Raw genomic sequence first — 25,084 nt, 5'->3', positions numbered from 1 at the left:
ACATGGAGAAGGATGCAACCCAACAAAAACCAGTCATTTCTCTCCTGCAGCAGTAGGACTTGCCCAGCTCACTTTGTAGCACAAACACAGCTCTGCAGAACTGTTCTGATTCATCTCATCGCTGTTCAAGACTATCTGTCCCACTGGATCCATCAGCCTTAGGTATATTTTTGCAATTCTTAGCCCCCAAACAGGCAGACTTGCATTCATAATGAGTTTCAGAAAACGGAGTTTTGCTAACTCAGCGTTGTGGAACGGCACAGAAAACATCAACTAACCATTGCTCTGCATCAAGTCACAGAAACATATCATAGAATGGTTTGGGTTGGAAGGACCTTAAAGACCACCTAGTTCCAACCCCCCTGTTATGGGCAGGGACACCTTCCACTAGTCCAGATTGCTCAAAGCCCCATCCAACCTGGCCTTAAACACTGCCAGGGAGGGGGCAGCCACAGCTTCTCTAAATCTACCTTCTTTCAGTTTAAAACCATTCCCCCTCGTCCTATCACTACTTGCCCTTGTAAAAAGCCCCTCTCCCACTTTCCTGCAGGCCTCCTTCAGGTACTGGAAGGCTGCTAGAAAGTCTCCCTGGAGCCTTCTCTTTTCCAGGCTGATCAGCCTCAACTCTCTTAGCCTGTCTTCATATCAGAGGTGCTCCAGCCCTCTGATCATCTTCGTGGCCCTCCTCTGGACTGACTTGAACAGCTCCACATCCTTCTTATGCTAGGGGCCCCAGAGCTGGATGCAGTACTCCAGGTGGGGTCCCACGAGAGCAGAACAGAGGAGGAGAATCACCTCCCTCGACCTGCTGGCCACACAGTCATGTCTCTGCTGCAGACAGCACAGAAGCCTGAGTTCTTCCAGTGCACTGTGAACTGTCCTTGTGAATGAAAAAGGGGGCGGGGGGAAAGACAAGGAGCACAGAAATTATCTATGAAAAGTCTGATGCCCATTCTTATGAGAAACGGCTCTAATTCTGTAAACTACAAAAGTGACATTTAAATGTAAACTTAAAAAACTATCAGGTGAAAGGCATTTTAGTTGAACGTAATTAGCACCACAGCCTTAAGTGTACTGTTCACTGTGTAGTAGTTCCTTCCAGCATATAAAACTCCAGGCACATGATGTGTTGACAGTAGGAAGGCTTTGCCTATAAGGTTTTTTTCCTGCACTTCTGAACTCCACACTGACAGGAAATCTCTGTCTCTGGCAAGCTTCCAGCTTCATAACCATAATCCCACGTGAGTTCGGTTCCAGCTTTCACATGCCTAAGAAATAAAACACTCGGTCAATTTGTTTGAACTAAGTGAAACAGTTCTGTGCTTACAATTTGTCACTGACAACTCACATGCAAACCCAAAAATCGTAGGGGGCAGGGAGCATCACACAAGCAGCTTGTTGGGAGAGAACCAAGAGAGGTAAGGAGGCTCTGGCACATGTACGCTGCTTTGCCTACCAGAGCTATGGAGAGTACAAATACCCATACCTAGGAGAAAAGAATTTATCAAGCAGTGTGATAGTGCCAGGGTCTAAACAACCTGCTCTAACTTCAAGGCTGATTCTGGGAAACAAAAATCAAAAAAGGAAAAAGCGTAAGTGAATACAACTAAATGAGAACACAGACAGTTTTGTTATTTTTACTAAGTACAGTGCATCACTGAGGTTTGAACAGATCTCTAAATACACTGGTGATGAAGACTATCATCTTTGGTCTGATAAGCTACATTTAATGCAATTTGCACTACGTGCACAAAGCCTAAGACTCAGAATTAAACACGTGCTCCTCAGGAACCAGCCGCTCTGACAGTACACAAAAGAGAAGAAATTTCTAAGACAGGAAATTCATTGTCCAAAATGAATGTTAAATTAAATACCTGAGACTAAGATGCTAAGGAACAACTGAAGGAAAATCCAATAAAGTATTACAAAGAAGAGAGTAATTCTCTGATACTTCTCACTGGATACAATATAAGGGACATCCAGTGAATTACCAGGCAGCAGGCTGACAACCAACAAAATGAGGACTTTTCAAACAGCACATAATTGCAACCTGGGACTTGCTGCCTTAGGTTGTTCTGAAGGCCAGAAAAGTAAAACAAATAAAAAGGTGACTGGGCAAGTTCATGGAAGATACACAATTAAGCTCGATGATCCAGATGCAGTACTTAACGTAGAAAAGTTGTAAAAGGGTGATTGCCAGAAAGAAAGAGGGCCAGCCAGGGGAGCATTCCTTCAACAACCTTCTTCCCTAAGTGTCTTCTGCTGACCACTATTACCTCTCTCCACCAGCCTCAGTCTCCACTATACATTTCTTTACAGAGTACCTGAGCAAGAAAGACTCTAGCCAAAACAAAATCTTTTTTCTGACATATTTCAAAACATTGTCTTCACAGTTCTTGGAAGCCCTCCTCACGGTGCAATCCACAGCATCTGTGTCAGTATGGACCAGGGTTGTAAGGCTCCACAGAGGATCAGTGTTCCGTGGGGTCGGTTTGTCTGGAACAAACTCTCTCCTCTCTATTTTAAGTTCTCACCTAGTACTCCCGCTGTCATGTGCATCAGCTAGCTTCATTTACACAATTAATCTTTCCCCTCCCGGGTTTAGCTGTCGCCTTCTTGTGTCTCACTGGCACCAGCTCTCTGTACCTCCCTTTCTGTCATCCACTAAGGGAAGACCCACATCTTTTGCTTTCAGAGGAAGTTTTCACCTCCGAGTATCCTAGTGCCACCTCCTCAGAATATGTTGGGCTACACAAAGTCCTGCTTCTCTTGGTAGCTGCAAGGAGAAGGCCTGGAGCCAGCTTGTTTGGCCCACAAAGTGTCTCAGCCTTAAGACCCTGTAGGGTCCAATTCTGCCATATGAGACCCAGATGTGCTGGCCATTACTTGAGACACAACACTAGGACCAGTGAACCTTGGCTTTCAAAATGACCATGCTGAGTTAAACCTATTTATCCACTGAAGATGATTATCACCAAAATGGACACATCAAAATTAAGCTTCCCCACTTTACATTTCAGTTTCTTCAGTCTTTAGTGCACAGTAAGAGTCACTTCAATAAGAATGTAGTTTTATGGCTTCATGATCTAAGCATCTGCCCCACCTTAGCATAATTATTTCCTAATAACTAAGCACTGGGTTTTCCCCTAATGCCTTCAATGAACAACATTAAACTTCAAAAAATCCACCTGTTTGTGAAGAACGCCACCCATGGGAAACTTCTGTTGTGAGTCTCTACAAACACACTCTGTGCAAAGAGATTTGGGCAGCAGCTGTGCTGTAAAAGAGAATATTTGAATTAGAAACAGTGAAACACCTTGTCCTTGGCTGAAGAATCTATTTTGTGTCAGATATCTGTCACTAGTAAAGGCAGTTTCTTCCTTCCCTTCTCCAGCCCACACAAATCTCTATTACTCAGTGCCATTCCCCCTTATTTTTGCAGTGACTATGTCTCTTTAAAGTATTATTTACATCGTATTATGAAAGTACTTTTGCCTAGGAAAACCAAGTTCTTTTATCGAGCTGTCCTCCAGAAATCTGTGGTGAGAATTCATCTCTGATTCAAGATGCGCCACAAATAATCAGTGTGACAGATGTGTCTCACTGTCAGCCAGGAGAGCAGTGCCAGGGAGCAAGCAATAGATTAAATGATTGTATATGTTGGCAAAGAGATATGAGACGTGAAAGGTCATTCAGGTGCACGTAGGAACACGTGTATGGTCATGGATGCAAAAGAAAAGTTTCAGCAAGATGCACTACTAATCTTAACACCATATTACCTCTGCAATGAATAACAGCTTAAACATATGCAAGGATTTTGCTATAAGACACGTATTCATGCCAATGAAGAGAAATAAGTTACTTGCAGAGTACATGCAGACGTGTCTGAAATATTCATCTTAGTTGGAGGTACTTGGCAATTCATTACTATTTCTTGGCAAGTCAAAATTGAGAGACTTATTTAGCAGATACATACATTGTATGACAGGCCACTTTCTGAACCTATGATTGAACAGTAGAGAAATTTCCTACAATATCACAACACCTATCCTAAATCAGCACGTTAGAATTTACAATGGTTGGCAAACAAAAAACGAGGCTGGGAGAAGGCTTGTGATTCAAAAATATGTGCCATTTTCTCTCCGGATCTCCAAAAAATGCTGTTCAAAAATTCAGTAGAAAGATGTCACTAATTACTTGGGAATATTTCACTCAGGAACCCAGTGGTGCCAAAAACTGCAACTAGTATGAGAGCACACATATTCTTTGGAGGCACTAACAGCTGGTGTGTCCCAACCTGCTGTTCCATCACTTCAGAGCACAGGGAGCATTACATAGCCTTCCTTGTTGTGCACCTACCACATATACAGTGTATGTGCAAAAGCTTTATGCAAATACATCATTTATTTATTTAAGCTAAGACAACTAAGAGAACACATGCAGCTTTTTACTTACGTTAAGAAAACGACCCACATTTCCTTCTTTTGTGGCATCCAGTACATAAATATTTTCTTCATTAGCATTCTTCAGAAGCGTCCTGTCACCATCAGCTTCCTCACAAAACGCGTCTTGTTTTGACTGCCTGTGATTTTCCTCTTCACAGTCACCTTTTAGTGGAACGTTTTTGGATAGCTTCACAACACACGTGTCATCCAGCATACCTGACTTGCCACAATCAACACCCTGCAGAGACAGACTCTTTCTTTTGCATTCTGCACTGTCCATGTCAGCAGGCTCAGTCTGTCCAATTTCCATCGGATGTCCTTCCTTCTGATGCTGAGTGGATTCTGTCAATGGACACGTAAGTTATTTTTTCAACGCCAGTTTAAAGCCAAAGCCTTGCCTTTGTTTGGCCCTGAACTCTTACCCACCCACCCTTCTTTGTTCTCAAAAATGTATGCAGCTTCCTTGCTATTCACAAGTCTGTAACACAACTGCCCTCTTCCCTGCCTCTCATCAATCCTCCCACAAACGACTTGCTCAAGTCTCCTGTGAGTGACCTAGTCTCTCGTTCTTCTCAAATCCCCCTCCAAACTGACTTCTTCCACATAGCATTTTATCATCATTCTCCTCCTTAAATCCTGAGAGGATCGCAAACTGTAATTAAGACAGAAACAAGATGGACGTGCAAATAGCATCAGTTTCACACTGCCTCTCCAGCTTGAGGCCCCCCATCCCTGCATTATATCCTGTTCAATTTTTGTTGACTGGAACATGTATAGGGCGCGACACAGTAAGATTTGCAAGACTGACTTTGCCACAATTGCACTGTATTAGAGAAGCTGCTGTCAGGACTATTCAACAGTCCCAAGATCAAGTTTGCAGGCAAAAGATTGCCCTGTACCAGTTAATGCACTGTAATATGTGAGGCAGCAGTGATTTTTGTACCGCTGTGCTCTCTTAAGAAGGCCTAGGCATTATGCAGATAACATCATTCTGCTCTGAGAACAGGCCTGCCCACATCCAAAGATCACTTTCTACATTTTAAGTCTATCACCTGATGGGACACAATCACACTAAGTGTGCAGCATTTATAGCTCTGCAAACCTACTTTCTTTTCCTTTCTTTGTTCCACTGGTTAGTTTTGTTTTGCTTGACTGATGAATCTGAGAACTATTATCTTCATCTGAGCTGGCACTGTGCACAAGTGTATCAATTTCCTTTAAAAAGAATAAAAGATAATGAAAAGGCTGTGATGCGCTGATTCTGTATGCAACTCTGGTCAACACAGGATAGCAAATGGGTTTTAGGACTCTAGGGTTGAAGTTTCAAACCTACTGTAATGCATGGCTATGGCTGAGTTTCAAAGCTCCATACATTTATGGAAATGCAACATGTATCTTAATTTGAAATCATCCTTCACAATAACCTGGAAAGAGCTCCCCACTCAATAAAACATTTAAATAACTGCTTAAATCCCAACAATTTCAACAGAATTTAAACATGTTTGTGTAAGTTGCTGAACCAAAGCCTAAACATGCTTTTTACAGTTTCAATAAAACACACAGAAGTGGCAGGATTTCTCTCCCACCACAAAAAGATGCTTAGTTATGGGAGCTCCAGAATGGACAGCACGGCCAAACGTTAGCGTGAAAATCCCACGTGCATTTCTTAAGTGCAATGAAACCAATGAAACCTACAGAGTAAGTTGACCCCAGTTTCCCTCCTTTGCATGTATTTGCAGGCAAAACTTCACACCCAGGTCAGATCAAATTCTCCCAACTGTGCTACTGCATGAAAAAAACTGCATCCAACTCCTGAGATTTTCTTCTCTCCCTGCTACGTCATTCTTTGGGGACACATCACAAAAATACTATCACTCTGATCCACTGACCCTGCAGTTCGTTACAACTGGGGGTGGAGGGGTAGAATGATTTCTTAAGACTCTCAATGCTGGAGTGTAAGTGAAGGGTGGAGAAGGGAAGGCTGTGAGAATAGTTAGCACTGGTCTCAGGGAACATGTTGAAGGACTGATAATGGGGAAGGGATGGGGTATAGCTTCCAGCACGCCAGCTTAGTTCACAGTGTGACACAATCTCATGAAGAAAGATCATTAGAACTATTTAAATGTATAAGATGAAAAGGTCAAAATTAACATACATATTCAGCACAGTGAAAAATTAATCTATTAAAGCCCCTTATTATTATTACCATTTTTAGCTGATGATTATGAAAAAGAACTGTTCTAGTTCCAGGCCTTCTCATGGTTGCAATACTTAAATTCCTTGGATGAACCCTGTACAGAAAGGTCAAAACGAAATTATAAAAGACAAAAAGACCCATAAGTAACTCTCACAACACGCATTTCTCTAAGAGTCTCTAGTTCATAAAGAACAGACTACATCAGAGCCCGCAGTCTGGCCTCGCCCCAAGTTCTGTGACTATTCTACCTTTAAGAATTGATGACCTAGGTTAGGTTCTCCACAGTATTTGTAAAAAAAAAAAAACAGCTGTTCATGCTTTTTTGAGAGATCAGCAGCTGCTTTTACATCCTTTCCCAGTTCTCCTGCCGAGAACCAAATTCTCTGTTGTTTTACTATTATTATACCACATCATTCCAAAATAGAGGACCTTTTTCCTGCTTTTTTGCCTTTTTCCTGCTACCACTTTCAACAGTTTTGACAGTGCAGCTTTCAAACAGGAAAGCAAAGATGTTGCAGGGACAAGGGATAGAGAGGGAGACAGAGGGGGAGACAGGCAATATATGGCAGATATAGAAAATACTCTCCCACAAAAGAACCTCACTGCTTCACATAAGGAGAAGGTTGAGGAAGGATGGGAAGCAGTATCTGGCATATATATTTAAAACATGTAAAATCACATTCATTCGGATTACATTCAGAGTGCAGTAGAAAACACCCATTTCAAAACTAATCTTAATATCTGTACAATCTCTAGCAATAAGTAACAACTGTTATTAAAGAAAACTTTCAGTGTAAAACATTTATATGTTTTCTTGCCACTAAAAACATCATGGTAGTTCTTTGGACTACTGATAATGGCAACAAATGCTACTCTTTAAGGCTTTCTTAAGATTTAAACCACTTTGTAAATTCAAAAGGTGCAGTAGCCACAAGAAGTTGTGATGTTATTACATGGTTACATTGTTTGTCCTTTTAAACGTGTTATGTTTGGGTAAATGACATGTCACGCTTAGCACACCAGTGTCCTCTCAAAGGTTTCTCAGTTCAGCTGGATTGTCTTTTCTTAAGAGGCAGAATAACGAAGTCTTTTTGTCTGTCATATTTTTTAGTCAGCCCACATGCGAAACATTTTTAGTCTCAGGAAAGGAAATTTATGAGATTTCAGGTAGCAGTGCAGTAAATGCAACTTTAAAATACTGTGCTTCCCTGCAATTTTTAGTAACAGCACTTAGCAGAAGTAAAATCTAGCTGATTGCTGATAATTATGTAATTTACAAAATTATGAATTCATTAGGAGGTTTCCAAGATACTGAAATGCAAGTGAGAACATATACTGGCATATATTTAAAAAGTTTCCATTTGCAATTTCATGGTGCTTCTCAAAGATCCACCATAATCTTCTACTATGAAATGAGCAAGAATTTGCAATCATTTATAAGCAGTACAAAGAAAGTGTTTACAAAGTAGTGTGGCAGAGCAGGAAATAAAGTTTAAGAAAACAAGCTCCTGACTTCCTTCTGAAAAGACTACAGCATGCTATTGACAAAGCCACACGGTTATTTTGCAGTAATTTTATTTTAGGAATCCTGGTAGGCCATGAGACCCTGACTGTAAAATGAAAACAGGACCAGAACTTTTGCATAATTCACTGCAAAAGTGAGGTGTTGTCAGACTCCTACTGGGAAAGATTAAGACTCCTGGCAGGAAAGGTTATGTTAGAAAGAACAGAAGGTTTAGAGACTGGGAGCAAAGGACAAGATAGTTAGTGGCTAATTTGTAATCAAACCCTTCAGTGTCATTAAGTATCTTTAAACCATTTATCTCAAGTATCTTTTATTAATTCTTTCAAATTAGCATAATGATTAATGCTCTGAACAGATCAAGTACACCCAGGAGATGAACTGGATTTCTAGAAAATGCCAAGTGGTACACACAGTAAGTAAAATTAATATAGAGAAAAAACGCTGTTGCACTAGAAGAAATAATCAGGAATAAACAAAAAAGTAGAGAAAGAAAAAAAACCACCCTCAGCTGAGGACATTCAGTTCTACTCTAAGTTTTACAAAGGACTTTCTAGAATAGCAGAATATTAGTTCTGTTACGTTTAAGTTTGCTTTGGTAAACTTACAGGGTCGATTTATTTTCATTATCCACAGCCTGAGACAAAGATTCCTCCTTCTCAAGAATGTCATTTTTGCCAGTCTGCACTAGTTCAGTCACAGAGTCTGAACAATCAGTGTTAAGTTTTCTTTTTTTGGAAAAAAAGCCATGGCCTCTGTCATTCACAGCGCTCTTCTCTTTCAGTTCTTGACCAGCATCTTCCGATATCTGAACTTCAGCTCTGCTCATTAATCTGCCTGGAAGAAAAAGAAAAGATTTTTTTTTAAAAATTGTTTGTTTGCTAAGATGAGTCACACTCACTATTGCAGCTCAAACTCACATTAAAAAAAAAACAAGAACATTATTTGGGAAAGCAAAATATGAATGCATTTATACTGAAGGAAAACTAGCCCTGGCACAGGATGCAGAGACCTGTGAGAGAAAAATCAACAGTGTGAGATAGCTTTTGCTCCAGAATGTTTTGACTGTTTGTCTGGCACCATCGCATTGCAGAGTTCTTCAAGGTTCTTCTGTTCATTTGATCATCTTGCAAGTTAAGATTATATTGATTCACTTCTCTTTCAACCCCATATTTCCCTGTTTAGTTCTCAAAAAAATTCCAGGGCACAGGCCACAGGAGAGGGAGAATTATGTTATACATCTTCCATGGGTCACCTTCTGTTACCTGAGTAGGTACAAACAAATGTCCCCTTGTCGATATCATCTAGGCAGCGGACGCCCCAGCCTTTCTTCGCCGTGTTGAACACTTGCAACCTGACTTGAATGCCATGCTGTACAAGTCTGTTCTGACACATCATCTTGTCACACCTGCACAACACACTACACTCATAAATTCTGTCAAGAGGAAGCAAAACAAAACACAATATAAAAGAATGCATTACCAAAACAAAGTTGCTATTATTAATTTCCCTCCTGAGCATTAATAAGGCAGTTGACTGAAAAGATAAAGACTCTGGCTAAAACTGATTGTTCAGCAGTGCTCTGAAGCTCATGACTTTCTTGATTGCTGATTCATCAGTTTTAAGAGTCTGTCAGCCAGATTTTGGTATAAGTAGATAAGAAAAAATAAATGCTACCTTTTTATTTTATAGGAGTAAATCACACAGAAGCAGAAATCCCTGTGAAGCACCCCATTCTATGCTGGAACAGATTTTAGCAAAGGCAACCTGTCTGCCCGGACCTCACTGTAGCTGTCATAAGTTTTAGAATGTAATGAAATATTTTTAAAAGAATTCACAATTATGCTTTTTTTTTTTGCATGTCTCTGGGTTTACTGTCAGCTTTAATTCTGCACGCCAACCATAAACTAACATCACACAGCAACAAAGGACTGAAAGGGGCTCCTTAAGCCAGTGGGTTCAACTCTTGGCTATTGCAGAAAGCTACGTTGCACAATTCCTCTCCTAAACACCTGAGGTTACTGACACCTTCCCCAGGCCACATATTATTCCACAGGAGCTGAATAAGAGAAAGGGCGAACACCTGCAGCACTGGGACAGCTTTGGAGACCCTTGGAAGAGTCACACGTAACCAAGTCTGGCAACAGCAGCTGGCTGACATTTCTTTAGAACTCTGGTCCTACAGAGCACATGAGTGGACAAGATATAGGGCAAAACCCAAGGGTGGCTACTACTTCACACTTCTTTGGCTGATCTACGCTGTGATTGTCTTGCGATAGACCTCCTTCCCTTGTGGCAGGTTTCCTTCCCCTCTCCCTTCTCCCCTTGGCATGCCTGAATGAACCAGCACATGGGCCAGATATGACCTGAGCTCCTGGACCAGCTACTGCTATGTTACTCTTCATAATCTTCTTGGACCTTGAACTAAGCTGTGAAAATTGTAGTATCTGCAGTACAAAAGTGTTTTTTTCATCCTATTACTCAAGTCAATTAATTATTATCATCCTGATCTGTCAGTATAATTGTGACAAAAATGGAAGGTTTCAGTAATTCAGAAACTGCAGTTATTTTAGTCCTGTAGCTCTTACACTACAGGAGTATAATATGAGCATACAAATAAAATAAAAGTTAATAGTTCAGTCTTTCTTACCCACTAGGAACAGGTCCCTCCAGTCTTTTGTAACTGTATCCACGGGATGTTTTACTACTTGGAGACAGAGAAATTTTACTACAGCCTCTTGCAGTTAGCTGTAGGCATGCACATTTTGACCTAAAAAATAACAGTAAAACATCTCAGAATGTATTTGGGGCAGCCTAAATCAAACATAAATCTAGATAATTTAAAATGTACTTGACTATACACACACATACTTTTACATATACCTATATTCTGCTCCCTCCCCCTGCCCCTTTTACTCCACAAAGCCATTTCAGGCACCCTGCCCTTCTCTTTGTCTCTTGCCTGGTTATGTGTGCTTTACAATAATCATGTTCTCTCCACCCCAACCCCATTCTTCTGCCAAGCTCTGTAAAAGGTACATGCAAACAGCTGAAGTACAACAGAAATTTATTATAAATAGGACACTGCCAAATAGATTGAATGAATGAATATCATCTGTTCTAGCACAGCATCCCAGCCTGTTAGCCACTACTTCATTACTATCCACCCACCGTAGCCCCCTGGAAGTGAAGAATTCCACACTGCGGAGTGGAGAACTCAAGCAATAATGCTGGTCTTCACCATCTTAAGTCATGACAACTCCAAAGACCCACAGCATTTGTGCCAACAGCAACAGACCAAATCCTGAACCCCAAAACTGCACATCAAAAGAATCTCAACTCTTGGGCGAGTTCAGTGCCAAGAAGCAGCATGATATGTGCTTGCTGATCCCCACTGCTCAGCTGAAACTAAATAATTACTGAAGCTTCATTATACTAGGCTGTGTTTTCAAGCTTTTGTTGGGTCACCGGCATTATACTGCACACCAGCACATGCAACTGCCCCAGCTATCAATCATACAAAATTGATTCAACACCAAATAACACCTACAGATGGGGATCAGGTCAAAGACAAACACCCTTCAAGAAAGCAGACAAAATTATCACCAAACTCACATATGTTAATTGTGGCAGGTTCTCACAGAGTAATGTGTAGCCCAGAGTTACTGGGCTATAGAGAAAGACAGCAATGAGCAACACCATTTGAACTGCTCAGAACATAAATGTGTTCTGTGACCACAGGGTTTCATAGCTTCTGTTTAGAGAAGCGGAAGGACGGGATATAGAGGTTGTGAACACGGATGTTTCTTCCTCTGCCCTCAGTAACCTTCTAAGTTCCAAACAATCTGATCTCTCCAGGCTGTCCCATCCCATCTCTAGGATACCATCCCACAGCAGCAGCTGCAGTAGAAGTTGTCATTTAGGATCCTTCCCTGCCTGCCAGGAAAAAGAGCCTTCCTCTGCTGGCACAAGACTCTCCCTTCCCCACTCCTTTCCCAAAGCCGAGAGCTCTGCTTGCCAGCTCCACTTGGAAGAGAAGCACTGTCAATTTGGGAAGAAAGGGAAAGGAACACAATAATCCACCTGTTGATTGCTTCCTTCCCTACAACAGAGGCTGGACAGGTAGCAGCACCCAAGTTCCGGAGAAGACAAAGACACAGTGGTGTCAATCAACACAGAGCATGGCACAAGACAAAGACTACAGATATTCCAGCAGCATTGGTCCTTCATTATTTGGCACTGTTTGGTACTGAGTGCCTTCACACTTACACCACCACCCTACTATTGAGGCATCACACGTCACTTGTCTGGGATTAGATTTTTCTACCTACCTATCAATGCAGCCATCTGTGCAGTCACATGAGTCAACAAATACGCTGGAGAAATTGTTGAGACAATATCCACGCGGCCACGATGCCCTCCGATATTTGAAATAAGGTAATCTTGCACAGTCAAGATCATTACAGAAGGAAATGGGCACAGACTCAACTCCATTGCTAATATCAAAATCAAACACAAGAGGTTCGGGATTTACAGTGTTCCTGCCCAACAGTACATATGTGTTGAAGGAGAAGTGATCAACAAATAAGAAATTGCACTCTGTTTCAAATAGATAATTTTGCACATCTTGGAAGCTTCGCAGACTTCGGCCACAAGGAGCTTTATAATTCACATCCAGTGATCTCGAAAGGCAGTCTGCTTTTGCATGCCGTCTTTGAAAGTGAAACAGGATTGGTATCATAAGAGGATTTTCACCCTTGTAGGAGCCTGCTGCTCTGTTGGCAAGACATGCACTAGAGCACTTGTGGTTCTGATACTGAAGGTTTAAAGGTAAATCTTGAATTTTACTAGATGCTTCTTTACTCTCTGGACCCATTTTTTCCATTTCCTCCTTTTTGCTATTTGGAATAAAAAAGAAAAAAAAAAAAAAAGAAAAAAAAAGCAGCATCTTAGACTACCAGTAAAAGGCTCAGTTTTTTTTAGTGGTTCAATATCATTAGCGCAGGAAAGAAACAGTCCATCGCTAGAAGGCCAAGGGTTTCACTGAATCACTGTTCGCAATGTGTTACTGTCCTAACATCATACAAAGACATGTTCAGTGGCATTAAAAAAAAAGGCAACAACTTCTCCCCAGAAAGAACTCACATACTAAAACACAGAAAGGACATCAAAAAACAAACAAAAAGAAAGGAACAATATCTTTACCCCCATCTTCCAAATCAGTACCTGAGGCTAAACACAGAGAGACTAAGTCATGTGCCTACAATCTGCACAGTCTGTGAAAGCCTGAGAAGTGAACACAAAAATTGTTAAGTCCTAACCCTAATAAACCTGGTAATACTCATGGATCTTTATTCACAACCTAACACCCTGTTTTATTCTGCAACATTCTCACACAGTAAGTTAGACAAGACTATTCAAAACCTCAGGTTTTCCATGTTAGGTCAGTTAAAAATATTTTCACTTTGAAAACTGGCAGGATTCAAAACTGGGCTTAAAAGTTTGAATTTAGAAATATGAGAGAGAGATTAAAATCTCTCAAATGCACTAAAAATACGTCAAATAAGGAACTAGAATAAACTATTAAATACACTGACCTGTGAGAACCTTCTAGAGCGTTTGCAGTGTTGTCATCTGTAGGAAGACACTGCAGCTTGGGTTTGGGTTCCTGTATGCCATCTCCATCAAACACATCACTTTCTGAAAAAAATTTAATGCGAGCAAAAACTTCAGCAATCCACATTTCAATTTATAATCTAACTTACTTTAGTTACTAAAGAGATAATTGCCAAAATACATTAAAAACAACACATTGCTATGAACTACAGTGAACAAAGAGCATGCCAGCAAGTGCCCTACTAAAAAATGAAGCTGCTTTTTATAACTTATAGAAAAGTCATGTGTTTCCATATAGGTGTGCAAGTGAGTGACTAGCTGACACATGACACACACTCTCCCTCCTGCTCCTCCTCTCCCTCTCTCTCTCTCTCCTTCCCTTTCCCCAGGGGAGAAAAACTTAGGTGTGCATTGACAAACTTGCAGCAGAAATGCATCATGAAGATTTACCCTTTTTCACAGACCATCAGGTGACTTGCACATTAAAATCTTCCACGTAGCTTTCAAAGTGCATGGAGACAATACACATATGAAACACATATACAGATTTCTCTTCATTATTTGAGGTAAAAGGATACCAGGGTATTACAGCTAGTGGAGCCATGCACTAGATGACTCTGCTTGCAGCCAGCTCGGGTTCATCAGGGCTTACCAGTTCAAATTCTCTTCACTTGGTACAAGCCATATATACATACACACAAACCACAAAAGTACAAACCCAGGTGAGAGTCCACAGCCTAGCACCTGAGGAAACTAATAATTACATTTTTTCCTTTGTAATGCTAACAGGCTTCTCAGATCTCTTTTATTGATTTCAATGCAGGGAAATAAGCTCCTGGTGAGTAAAACAACACAAATTAAATCCACATACCAAATAAAGACAATTGAGATGCACATACCATTTGTCAAGGTTAAGAGATCACCTAGATTAGCTTCATTCACCAGTGCCCAAGCCTGCCAGCATTCTGTGCAAAAAAACAAAACAAAACAGATACAAAGTGTAATTTAAGTAATGATAATAGGGACAATGACAATAAGGAAAACAAGGTGTAAATCCTCCAGAGACACTTGTTTCCTCACTATGCTAATCTAGAGCATTGCAAGAGTGATACTATTAGAAACCTGTTGCACCACAGTCCTTAATAGACACATCTACAAATTACAATAAAATTACTGCTCATATTAGTAGTTGTGAATTAGCATCTAACCCTCCAGCTTTTGGAAACCTGTTGGAATGTTTCCAAACACACACAACCCAGTAGCCTCCAGTAGCAGTAATATATGTAAACACAATTTAGTTAAGTTTCTCTCTTTACTTTGTCATCGGACTAGTCATCTTCCGGCTCAGAAGGGCTAGATCTTGGCAGACCAAATTAATGCTACTCCTAAATTGGTGGAAATTGCCTTCAGCTAGTAAGAACACAAAGAAGACACCAGTTCTGTCTCAACCTCTTACCCCATGCAATAAATATTACAAGGTGGCAGACAAATGTCAGCAAAATGCATGTTAATATTTTCATTTGAAATCTTTACAGAACAAAGCATAGAAAAATTCAAATTTAACTATGTCACAGATTCATTGTGTCATCTGGGGATTCAAGTTCAGCTTTTATCCATGCACTGCTGTAACACTTTGTTATAAAAATCAAGATGTGGGAGCTCAAGTACACAAAAAATTGCACTACCAATTTAGAGCAAGCAGTACAATGCACAGTGTGTTGCTTTACCAGTTTAAAAGCATCTTACACTACTGTACATTTCCTTGCACAAAAAAAGCAATAAAATTCATAGATTACACTTACATGGGTGACTTAATAAAAAAAAGTAATTTCTCTGGATTAAATAAACCAGTAAAAAAAACCCTGTGTACTGATCCAGGCTTATCAGACTTCTGATTTTGATGTAGAGAAAGGAAATTTATTTCCATGAAAATCAGGACCAATCTTAAATGCATTGCTGTCACATTTTTTGCTAATGTTTCAAGTTATAATGGTTCATCAACATCAAATAGTTATATGATTATAATCTCACCCCAAACCCATTCAGTTCACTGAGATCAGCTTGAAAGGCTAAAACTGATGATAAACAAAACACAAGGCACTGCAGGTGTTTCATTACTTCTAAAAGCCACACATTGTTTGAAAAAATTATTCAGGTAAAATGAGAAAATGGCACAACACACCTGAAATGACTAGTCTTTTTTTAAAAAGCAGATATATTTTTATAAGTGTGTAAAAAAGCCAACTACTATGTAATTTAAATTCAGAAACATCTGAATTGTAGCCGATATCACACAGCCCTACACAAAGCAGGCCACAGCTCCCCTGCAGTCCAGCTTAACTGTTACAAGGATTTCAAACCTTGGTTTGTGGCAGTTCCGTTCTTGATCTTTTGCTTCAGCAACAGCAGCACATTTTGCACCCGCTCAAATATGACATCCACTCTTCTACCTCCCAATTGTGTCCAAAATGTCTTCAAATCACCTGAAATGTAAATTCCCGCTTACAAGTCTGTGCAGCTCCCAAGTCTAAAACCACAAGTAGCTCCTAGTGGACTTTTCAAAGGCTCCCACTCATTTCATGGGGAGGCACTTCTGAAAAACCAGCCAGGAAAGCTGTCTGCTTTTGTCGGCTTAAGCTTTCAGGAGTCTATTCCTAAACCTAATCATGAAAGTCAAGTGATGAACTGGAGTGGCTTCTGATGGTCCATGATGCTCCTTCAAGTAACTTTTCAAGCATATCTACAAAGGGTGCTGTGAAAGCCTTTCTCCAAACACCAGCAAATTAGTCCCACTATAAATTAACCACCACTGAAACTCATAGAAGTGACACAGGAGAATATTTTCAACTGAATGAACTGAACACATTATTAAACAAAAGACATTTTAAATTTTTTTATAGCTGTAACCTCCCTTAGCTACACAAGCTGACTATCCTGTCCCATTAATATTTTTGGTATATTTTCTAGGGAAAAAATGTTCGATATATTTTCAGATAAAAGCAGTTTGATAAATTTTGTTCACCAAGTGATACCAGTTGCAATAATTAATACAACCCTTATATCATGCCTCCTTCCTCCACTAGAAATATTTATAAAGAACATTTTGTTTAAAGAAATGTTTTTTAAGCTACTGGTTCAGAATCTCTTCTCTACCAAGTGTATGTACCTTTGAGGTACTAAGCCCATTCATGAAAGCTCTTGTCAAAACATTAGCAGTGCATCCTTAGAAAGGACTCTGAAAAGGGAATATTGTTCAGTGTGTCAACAGACCACTCCAGAAAAGGCAACAGGCTCCCTCTCATGGTTAACGTTTCTCTTCTTCAATGATCAAGCACAAAAGAATAAGTACATCTGTTTCCCTACTCCATTTCTAGAGGCAGAGTCTACTGTCACCATACTAGGTTTACATTCCGCTTTCAGACAGTAAATCTCGGTTGGCAAATGCGCTATAGCGACACCTCCCCAGCAGTCATGAAACACTGCCTTCTTGTAAGGCTAGTACAAAAGTATTTCGTTAACTGTTCCCTTAGCAGAGAATGACTTCTGTTGCCCAAGATACCAGAAACTAAGTAATGCTATGGCAGTACACAGTCTACGGTTATTCTCAAAAGTGTCATGACAGCAGTGAAGAAAGTAACAATCTTTTGTCACCACAACACCAGCTGCTTACGTCACCAGCAGCTAAGAGCATAACATTTAACACCAACAGGCAACGGTGAAAGTACTTTATCTTATAAAACAACTGATTTGGCACTAACCCTCAACATCATTTCATGACCTTTATATTCACAGAACTTTAAAAAAAATATGCAACAGTCAAAGTCCCATTACAAAAAACGCCCACAACACTCCTGGAAACCTACACTAGCGCTCTAAGAGACAACATCTGCCCTGGGCCATTCTCATCCTTTTGCGGTGCATGACAGTATCACAAATTTAAATATCAAGAAATAAGTATATTCTAGTAAGAAGTTCCACCACTGCAGATTAAATCTGCTGTTCTTATTTCTTACCTGTTTTCAGGTATTTCAATATATTTACTAAGTCTGGAATGCACTGATGGATAGATTACTTCAGAGGATCGGTGACAGAACAGAGTTTTTAATTTTTGGGTCATCAGTTATAATCTTGCATAGGCCAAAAGGAAACAAAACACTTACTACTCCGTGTAGTGCTCAAACCACTCACTCACCTTGGAAACGCTTCCCCAATTCTCACGCTGGAGTGCCCCAAAACTCTTAGCAGCAAAAACTTGGTTTTGCACAGGGAAGCAACGACTCCGTATGAAGTTCATAGTATTTTCATTTCAAAAAAGACCGATGTCCACATCACTAATCTCCTCTCCAGTGTTAATGCTGCTACTGTCAACCCCAGTCAGAAGGACAGGGAACGAACAGACATACGGTGCATCTACCTTGGCAGTGTTTAAAATGATCTCACCAGCTGATGACTTAGGGTGTGGACTGGCACCTGGTGGCAATAGTTCTAAACCTGGCTGAGGCCATTACCTCTGGAGGGATTTTCTTTTCCCTCTATAGGATCTCATGGTCATATATATCTTTTTTCAGCACTGTGCAGAGGAATGATGCTAGAGCAAGAAACAAACAGCCAAGGCCAGTGCTACTTATGCCAGCTACCAGAAAAAATACTTGTCTGAGTGTTTCCTATGACGGATCTGCAGTGCTGCTGAGTAACAGCTTCTACACACACCATAAAAGGCAAAACTATTGTCTTCCGGTTATCATTTTCACATCAGAAGTGGTGACAAATATGTAATACCTGCCCCTTTCCCTCCAAAAATCCAAAGTATACTACCTTCAATCCTCTCCTCCCTGGAACTGGTAAGGTTCTCCGCTTCAAAGCGGTCGCGTGGCACTACAAGAGGTGCAGAACGGACAAGTAAGAGATCAGGTGAGAAATCAAAATGGTTGTAGCTACTTAGTTTTTCAAAATTTATACAAGTAAATACTACAGCGGGTATCAGTGGGAGCACTGTGTGAGAAAGCATTGTGGTGAGACAGTCATTCCACTTTCAAATGGTCATCCCACATCTTCCAACCTTAACAATTCTATGATTCTATGATTCTCAAGACGTAGCTGAAGATCACTCAAATAAAACAAGCTGTGTGGGGATTTTTTTTTTTTTACATAGGTCATTTCTTATTATTCCTCAAGCATGAAGCTGTCACAAGACAACCCACACTTCCCAGCATATTCAGCGGAGCCTACATAATCCCCGCTTCCTATTGGCTCACATTTCTCCCTTTTTTTTAAATTAATGCTGGCAGTACAGCAGTACTGCAACTAAACTAATTTATTTAGGAAAAAATTAAGGCTTTTTTAGGTAAAAAAATTACTGAATCTGTTTCTCAACAGATGCAAGATAAAACAAGATATCTTCACCGTAACAACACCAAGGAGAAGTAAGGCAGCATTCTTCGACCACACTGAAGATACCAAATTTCTGACTACCATCACTAATGACACAGAGGATCATAGAATCATTTTGGTTGGAAAGGACCTTTAAGATCATCGAGTCTGATCATTAACCTAACACTGCCAAGTCCCCCACTAAACCATATTCCTAAGCACCACATCTATTTGTCTTTTAAATACTTCCAAGGATGGTGACTCAACCACTTCCCTGGGCAGCCTGTTCCACTGCTTGATAATGTAAAACATACCTTACTTATAAGTTAGCTACTTAATCTTTTCTATATTATAACTGAAGAACTATTTCCATTCTTTCTGGCACAGAAATCTCATTTGGTTGACTGGGAAGAGAGGTTAAGTGAAGACTGTTAATTCCTAGAAAGGTTTCTCACAAGATCTGCCTAATGACTGCTCAAAACATGTCTTTTTTAAGTCTTACTTTTTTTCTCTTCCACTTTCTGGGGCAGCTGCACGAAGAGCTGTTACACTCGTTGGGGTATCGCCGGCGCTGAGCCCCGCTCAGGTAGGAAAGCAGTGCGTTGATCTTGCTGTCCTCCAACACCGCTGTAGGGTCAGGGCGAGGGGCCTGCGGACAGGAGCCAGGCTGCCTGTCGGGCCGGGAGTGCTGCACCGGCTCTTGCCAACGGCTGACATGGGGTGAAGCTGTGGTGGGGGTGAAGCTGTGGCGGGGGGAAGCCTCTGGTCAGGGGCCACCCTGGCCCGGCCCACGGACACTCGCACGCCACTCGGGGCCTCGCCCCAGCACCTTCCACCTTTCTCCGGCCCAGACACCTCTCAGCTCATCTGGGGCTCAAGGAGAGAAAAGGATTAGAGTCGCGCGGCGCCGACAGCAGGACACGCCGCTAAGCCGAGGCGCAAGGGCTACCCAGACCCCCCCTGCTCCCCCCGGCACGCGTTCCCCGGGGTGCGGGGAACAACGGGCTGCGGCCCGAGGGAGGCCGGGCCGATCCCCCCCGCCGGATGACGGGCCCCACACGGCTCCGCCTGGCGCACCCGGCGTTATTTACCGCCCCCCGGGGCTCTGCTGAGGGACGGTACGGCACGGCGCGGCCGCGGCCCCAGCCCCGGCCCGCTGCCCTTCTCCGTCGCCACCGCCTCCAAGCCCGCGCCCGTTTAACGGTACCTGCGGGCGGTGCACGGCCGGGCCGGGCCGGGCCTCCTCCCCCACCGGAGCACGCTCCGCCCCCGGGAGCGCGCACTGCACCAGCGCTGCCGCCCGCCAGGGTGCGCCATGCCGCGAGGGAGCCCCTACCACCGCCCCCCCACCAGCAAGGCCATCGCCACGCCCCCACAGCGGGCACTGCGCCTGTGCACTAACGCCACACCGCCCCTCCCTCCGCCCGGCTAGGGCGAATGCGCATGCGCGGAGCATATAGCACCTCCCCCTCCCGTGTGCCGGGGCGAGCAAGACCTTGGTGATTGGACGCTGAGCCTTCCGGGTTGTGGCTTTGCCCCAGCGTCTACTCTCCATGCGCAAGGCGGAGCCGGCCCACACGAACGAATGGCGGCGCGCAGGAGGTGGGCGGTCACGTAAGGACGCGCGCTTTTCTTTGTTGCTATTGGCTGCGGCGGGGGCGCCGGTGCGCGCGGCGCCGGCCAATGGGGCGGCGCTGGAGTGGGAGGGGGGCCGTGTGGCCGCGGAGAGGTAGCGGAGGCGGGGGGAGAACCGAGGGACAGGCGGTGCGTCCGCCATCTTGGGGGCGGGGCGATCAGGGGGTGGGTCGTCCCCGGGGGCGGGGCGGGGCTGTAGCCCCGTGGTGGCGGTGACGCCGCGGGCCGCGCGCAGGGGGGGTGCTGCCATGTTGGGACGGCACGGCCCGGCTTGGGGGGGAGAGGGCCGGGTCAGGCAGCTGATCCGCTTGGGTGAGCGTTGGGTTGCGGGGCTGGCCCCGGGCGCTGTTTTGGGCCTGGTGGAGCGCGCCTGGCCTGAGGGGCTGGGGGATGTGATGTTTCTCTTAGCCTGTGGTGTGGGCCTGGTGTGGGGTGAGGCGGCCTGCTGTGCCCCCTATGCCTGTGGGGCTTCCCACAGCTGATGTGGGGTCCGGGCTAGGCCTCTGTGGGAAGTTGTCTTGGGCAAAGGGGTCCTGGCAGCTGGCTGAGCTCAGTGGGGCTGCAGGCACACAGGTGGGCAGCAGGGGAGAATAAAAGCAAGTTACTGGAGGGTGTTTGGGCCTTTGAGTCCAGTCCACCAAATTACAATATTTGGTAAGTGAACGAGTTTCTTAACTCCACTGCTGGCCCCTGCCCTTTGCCTTTGCTGGTTGCAACTGTACCTTATGAAGTGCTAAGTGATTACTGCCTTTTTGGAAGTGTGAAAATAAAAAAAGTTTACATTGCCCTTAAAATTGTCAGCAGCATTACTTTACAAGTGTTTGCGTTGTGGGTCTGTAAAGGGATTTTTAAGAGAGGCAAAAATGAAGCCACTCTTAAAAGGTGAGGAGGGTGGTTTGTCACCACTTTTTTGTCACTTCTTTTTTTACCACCACTTTAAACTGTAGAGATAATATGCTCAAATAACTGTAAAAGCATTTCCAATATTGTGGATATTATTAAAAGTATTTCTTTAGTTGGGAGGGGATAGGAATTTAATTAGTCTTTGGAGGAATGCCATGTCTACATGACTTGGAGCTTTGGTCAGACCCAGGATCCTCCAGAAGATTTTGATGTCCAGCATCTGCTTTGTACTTTTATAAAACCTTTTAAATGTTTACATAGGCATGCCTACATCTGTGCCTGTGTTTGAAGTTCACTGATTAGCTCGTGAGTACTGCCTAACTCTACAGAGAGAAATGAGACAACTAACAATAACATTGTTGGGAACAGGGTGGCTCAGCATTACTAACGTGCTGACAAATCTCCCAATAAAAACAATAGTTTATGTTTTAAAAAGAGAGATTTTTCTCCTGTGATAGTTTGTTTTAAAATTAAGCACAAGCTTTTCTTGCTCTTGGAAGACACAGCATTATAAGATGACGATTGCAAATTAAGTAATTTCATTTTACTGAATTATTAATATATAGGCACGAGCAAGTGAATACTGAGTGTTATGAAACACTTGTGGTGTTACAAATTGTGTATGAGGAATATACAAAATTCAGAGAAGATGGAGCCCAGCATCATAATGATTGTATTAACTAGAAGTTATTTTAAACGATTATTTCCTCACCAGGTTTTCCTTCTTTAAATAAGTGTCTTCTAAGTGGCCTTCTGTGTTTGCCTGCATGCTTTGAAACTATGTGGTAAGCATCAATCAGCAATATGGAGATGCTATAGTAATCTCATAAACAGTGAGTGTCGTTAAATAATCATATTTGCAGTTGGATAACAGGATTGTATATGTCTGCTTGCCTGATATGGTTAGGAAATGATTGGGGTTTTGTGATGATAAAGTTGCCATATGCTTCATGGTCACGAGCAGCAAATGAGCTCGAGCCTTTTTCCAGCAATAATTGATTGAAATGTAAGTATTAGGAATCTGACCACAATGATGGTGTTCCTTGGGAGCAGTCGGTGGCGTTATCCTGCAGCACTGAGGAAAGCAGCCCCTTTGCTCCAAGCTTATTCCTTCTACCATAGTGGGGTCTTTCGCCTGGGGCTTGTCAGTGAACACGCACTCTGCTGGTCGCTCAGGTGAGGCCTTGCTCCAGAACAGAGAGCAGGGAAGTATCAAGGCTGACCCTGGAGGCTGATGTAAGAAATCTACTAAAATTAAATGTAGGACTGATTGAAATCAGACTTTTGCCTTATTCACGCGTATATAAATGTGTTTTACGTCGGTGTGACTGCAAATGCAGTTTTCTGTGTTTTAGGAAGTGAATGCAGAGGACGCGTAGTGAAGAGGCAATGCTGGTGTAATCTGTGTTATTCCCTACGAAGTGTTAGGAGCACTCAAAAGCTTTTATTAGCAACTGGGAGTGATGGAAGAAGCTGGAAGCACGTGTCTGCATGCCTCAGACAAAAGATAAATTGGTAATATAATTTGCTCATTAACTGAAGCAAAAGGAATGGGAAATACGTCTTTCTTAAAACAGAGATTAATGACTCTAAGGAATCAGTTTTGAAACATACCTGCATTTCCTTGGTTTTGCTTTTATCTAGAACTGTAAGATATGCTTTCTGCAACATAGCAGCAAATTCTTCCAGTGAGCTCAGTTCTTCCCAAACTTGTTAGGTGGCAGAAGCTTGCAAGCGATGCTGATCTGACATCCCTGTAACCTGCCCGCAGCACTCCTCGAGCAGCAGTATAAGCTGCTTGGGGCTCTCCCAGCAGCTTCTGCAGTCTAGACCTGGACTGACTAACCACATCTAGAGGTGAGGGCAGCCCGTTCCACGTTTGCTAGCACCTTGGGGCGGGTGACAATGAAAGGGCTGGCTGACCTGGTGAATGGTGCCATTGATTGAATTGATGAATTACGCTTTTGTGTTACGTAGTTCTGGTCGTATTTAGAGACTTCAGATGAACAATTTCAGAGACAGGCAGACCACAAGTGGCCCCTTTGAGTGGGAGGAGATGAAGCTGGTCCAAAAGGAACTATCTCACGCAGTTCTCTTCTGCGGGGATGTTTTTATCGTTGTGAATGCGGTGGGGATTTGGGTGTTTCCTCATATGGCCAGATAGCCTTGGGTGAGGTGCAGAGGCATGGGTCAGACTCCAGAAAATAGCAATGCAGTCAAAGCCAGAGACTTTGGAAAGCCATGGGCATTCAGAAAATGTTTTCTAATTCTCATTTAGCTTTTTGTCCTTTTCTGATGGGATTGGCTCTTTGTTTTATTGACTCTTTTCTTCTTAAAGTATCTTCATATCAGTTGAGTACTTTTGCCAGCTCCTTCTCTGTCACATCCTCCCTGTTATCCTTCCTGGTTATTTAACTTGCTTCCTTATAGATAAGTGTCCACACCTCATTCTTTCAAAATGCAACTGTAACATAATTTTCTCTTTCTATGACATTGATTAGTTTAAGTATTGTTTATATGTAGTCTCCTGTTTTTCACACATCTAATCTACCTTGAGTAAGATAACAATCAGAGAACAGGCAATTTTATACAGATCATAGATCATTGTTTCTTTACAAAACGTGCTCAGTGGGGCATCCTTTGGTTTATCTTAGATATTTTGCTGTAACACATCATTATTTATGCAGACACAGACTAATATTTCCTGTAGGTGTGTTGCTTACTAATTGGAGCTATCACAGACTATTTACAGGCCCTTGGTATGTTTTGTTATTATGTTTTGTAATTCTGTTGCTATTGTAGATATGTTAGGTTTTAATTAGGTTATTTGGATATTATTTTTTCCAGCTATTGCATCAGAGAAAGGGGAGATTTGGGACCTCTGAGAAGCCTGTAAAATGATTTTGTTCTACCTGTGATGTAAGCATGTTTGCATTCCTGGCAACTAAAAGTCAAACAAATTGTCTATTTGAGAAGTGGAGCTTTTAAAGTCATAGACTGTTATGGTCTTAAGGGAATCTTAAAACACAGGCAGAGACTGGCTATGAAAAGGAAAGGAAAAATTTGTGTCACTGTTTAAACAATAGACTTCTTTCATGTGGAGGACCTAGATGTCTGTTAATTACCAACTGGCTTGAGGGTTTTGGAGTCCGGCCCAATATGCTGAAACTCTTAACCGTCCACTAACTGGCATATCCTTCCAGGTCTGCATTTGGAGACCGGTAATGTAATGGATTTCATCTTTGTAGACTGTTTATGTAGTAGAAACGTTTTCATTTTTAGCTATATTTCTGTCTTACAGGCTCAGTATTCATTGCCAACATAGATTCTAGACAGTTGCATGAACACAGAAAGAAAGGACTGGTTTAAATGTTAGATAATGCTGGATGAGGTCGA

At 42.3% G+C, this 25,084-nt stretch overlaps 2 protein-coding genes across 10 annotated transcripts in view; one reads left to right on the top strand and one right to left on the bottom strand.

Annotated features, from left to right (window-relative positions):
• Positions 1 to 952: 952 nt before the first annotated feature.
• On the bottom strand, positions 953 to 20,442 carry SETDB2 (SET domain bifurcated histone lysine methyltransferase 2). 6 transcript variants are annotated; one of them, XM_068425135.1, is made up of 15 exons: positions 20,358 to 20,442; positions 19,653 to 20,017; positions 18,596 to 18,655; positions 16,141 to 16,263; positions 14,680 to 14,745; positions 13,762 to 13,864; positions 12,496 to 13,062; positions 10,815 to 10,934; positions 9,430 to 9,599; positions 8,773 to 9,001; positions 6,652 to 6,736; positions 5,552 to 5,660; positions 4,456 to 4,787; positions 3,189 to 3,277; positions 953 to 1,268 (listed from the first exon to the last, which is right to left on the bottom strand). In XM_068425135.1, coding segments are annotated over exons 2-15 (2,172 nt in total). In that variant the 5' UTR covers positions 19,654 to 20,017; positions 20,358 to 20,442; the 3' UTR covers positions 953 to 1,150. The 6 variants fall into 6 exon arrangements, with proteins under 6 accessions (XP_068281236.1, XP_068281237.1, XP_068281240.1 ...); XM_068425136.1 differs by having other exon boundaries at positions 19,653 to 20,023; positions 20,358 to 20,438; XM_068425139.1 differs by having other exon boundaries at positions 19,653 to 19,893; positions 20,358 to 20,426.
• Positions 20,443 to 20,622: 180 nt separating this feature from the next.
• Positions 20,623 to 25,084, top strand: part of CAB39L (calcium binding protein 39 like) — a 72,243-nt gene continuing 67,781 nt past the window's right edge. Inside the window, exons 1-2 of one of the 4 annotated variants that reach the window (XM_068422623.1) lie at positions 20,623 to 20,752; positions 23,044 to 23,203. The gene's annotated coding sequence lies outside the window, so the exon portion shown is untranslated. Of the gene's footprint in view, positions 20,765 to 23,043; positions 23,204 to 25,084 lie in introns of all 4 variants that reach the window. The other 3 variants (XM_068422614.1, XM_068422631.1, XM_068422640.1) reach the window with 3 other exon arrangements.

Source organism: Nyctibius grandis, chromosome 2 (genome assembly GCF_013368605.1).
Source record: "Nyctibius grandis isolate bNycGra1 chromosome 2, bNycGra1.pri, whole genome shotgun sequence".
NCBI lineage: Eukaryota > Metazoa > Chordata > Aves > Nyctibiiformes > Nyctibiidae > Nyctibius > Nyctibius grandis.
This window is presented reverse-complemented; position numbering and strand designations above follow the sequence as displayed.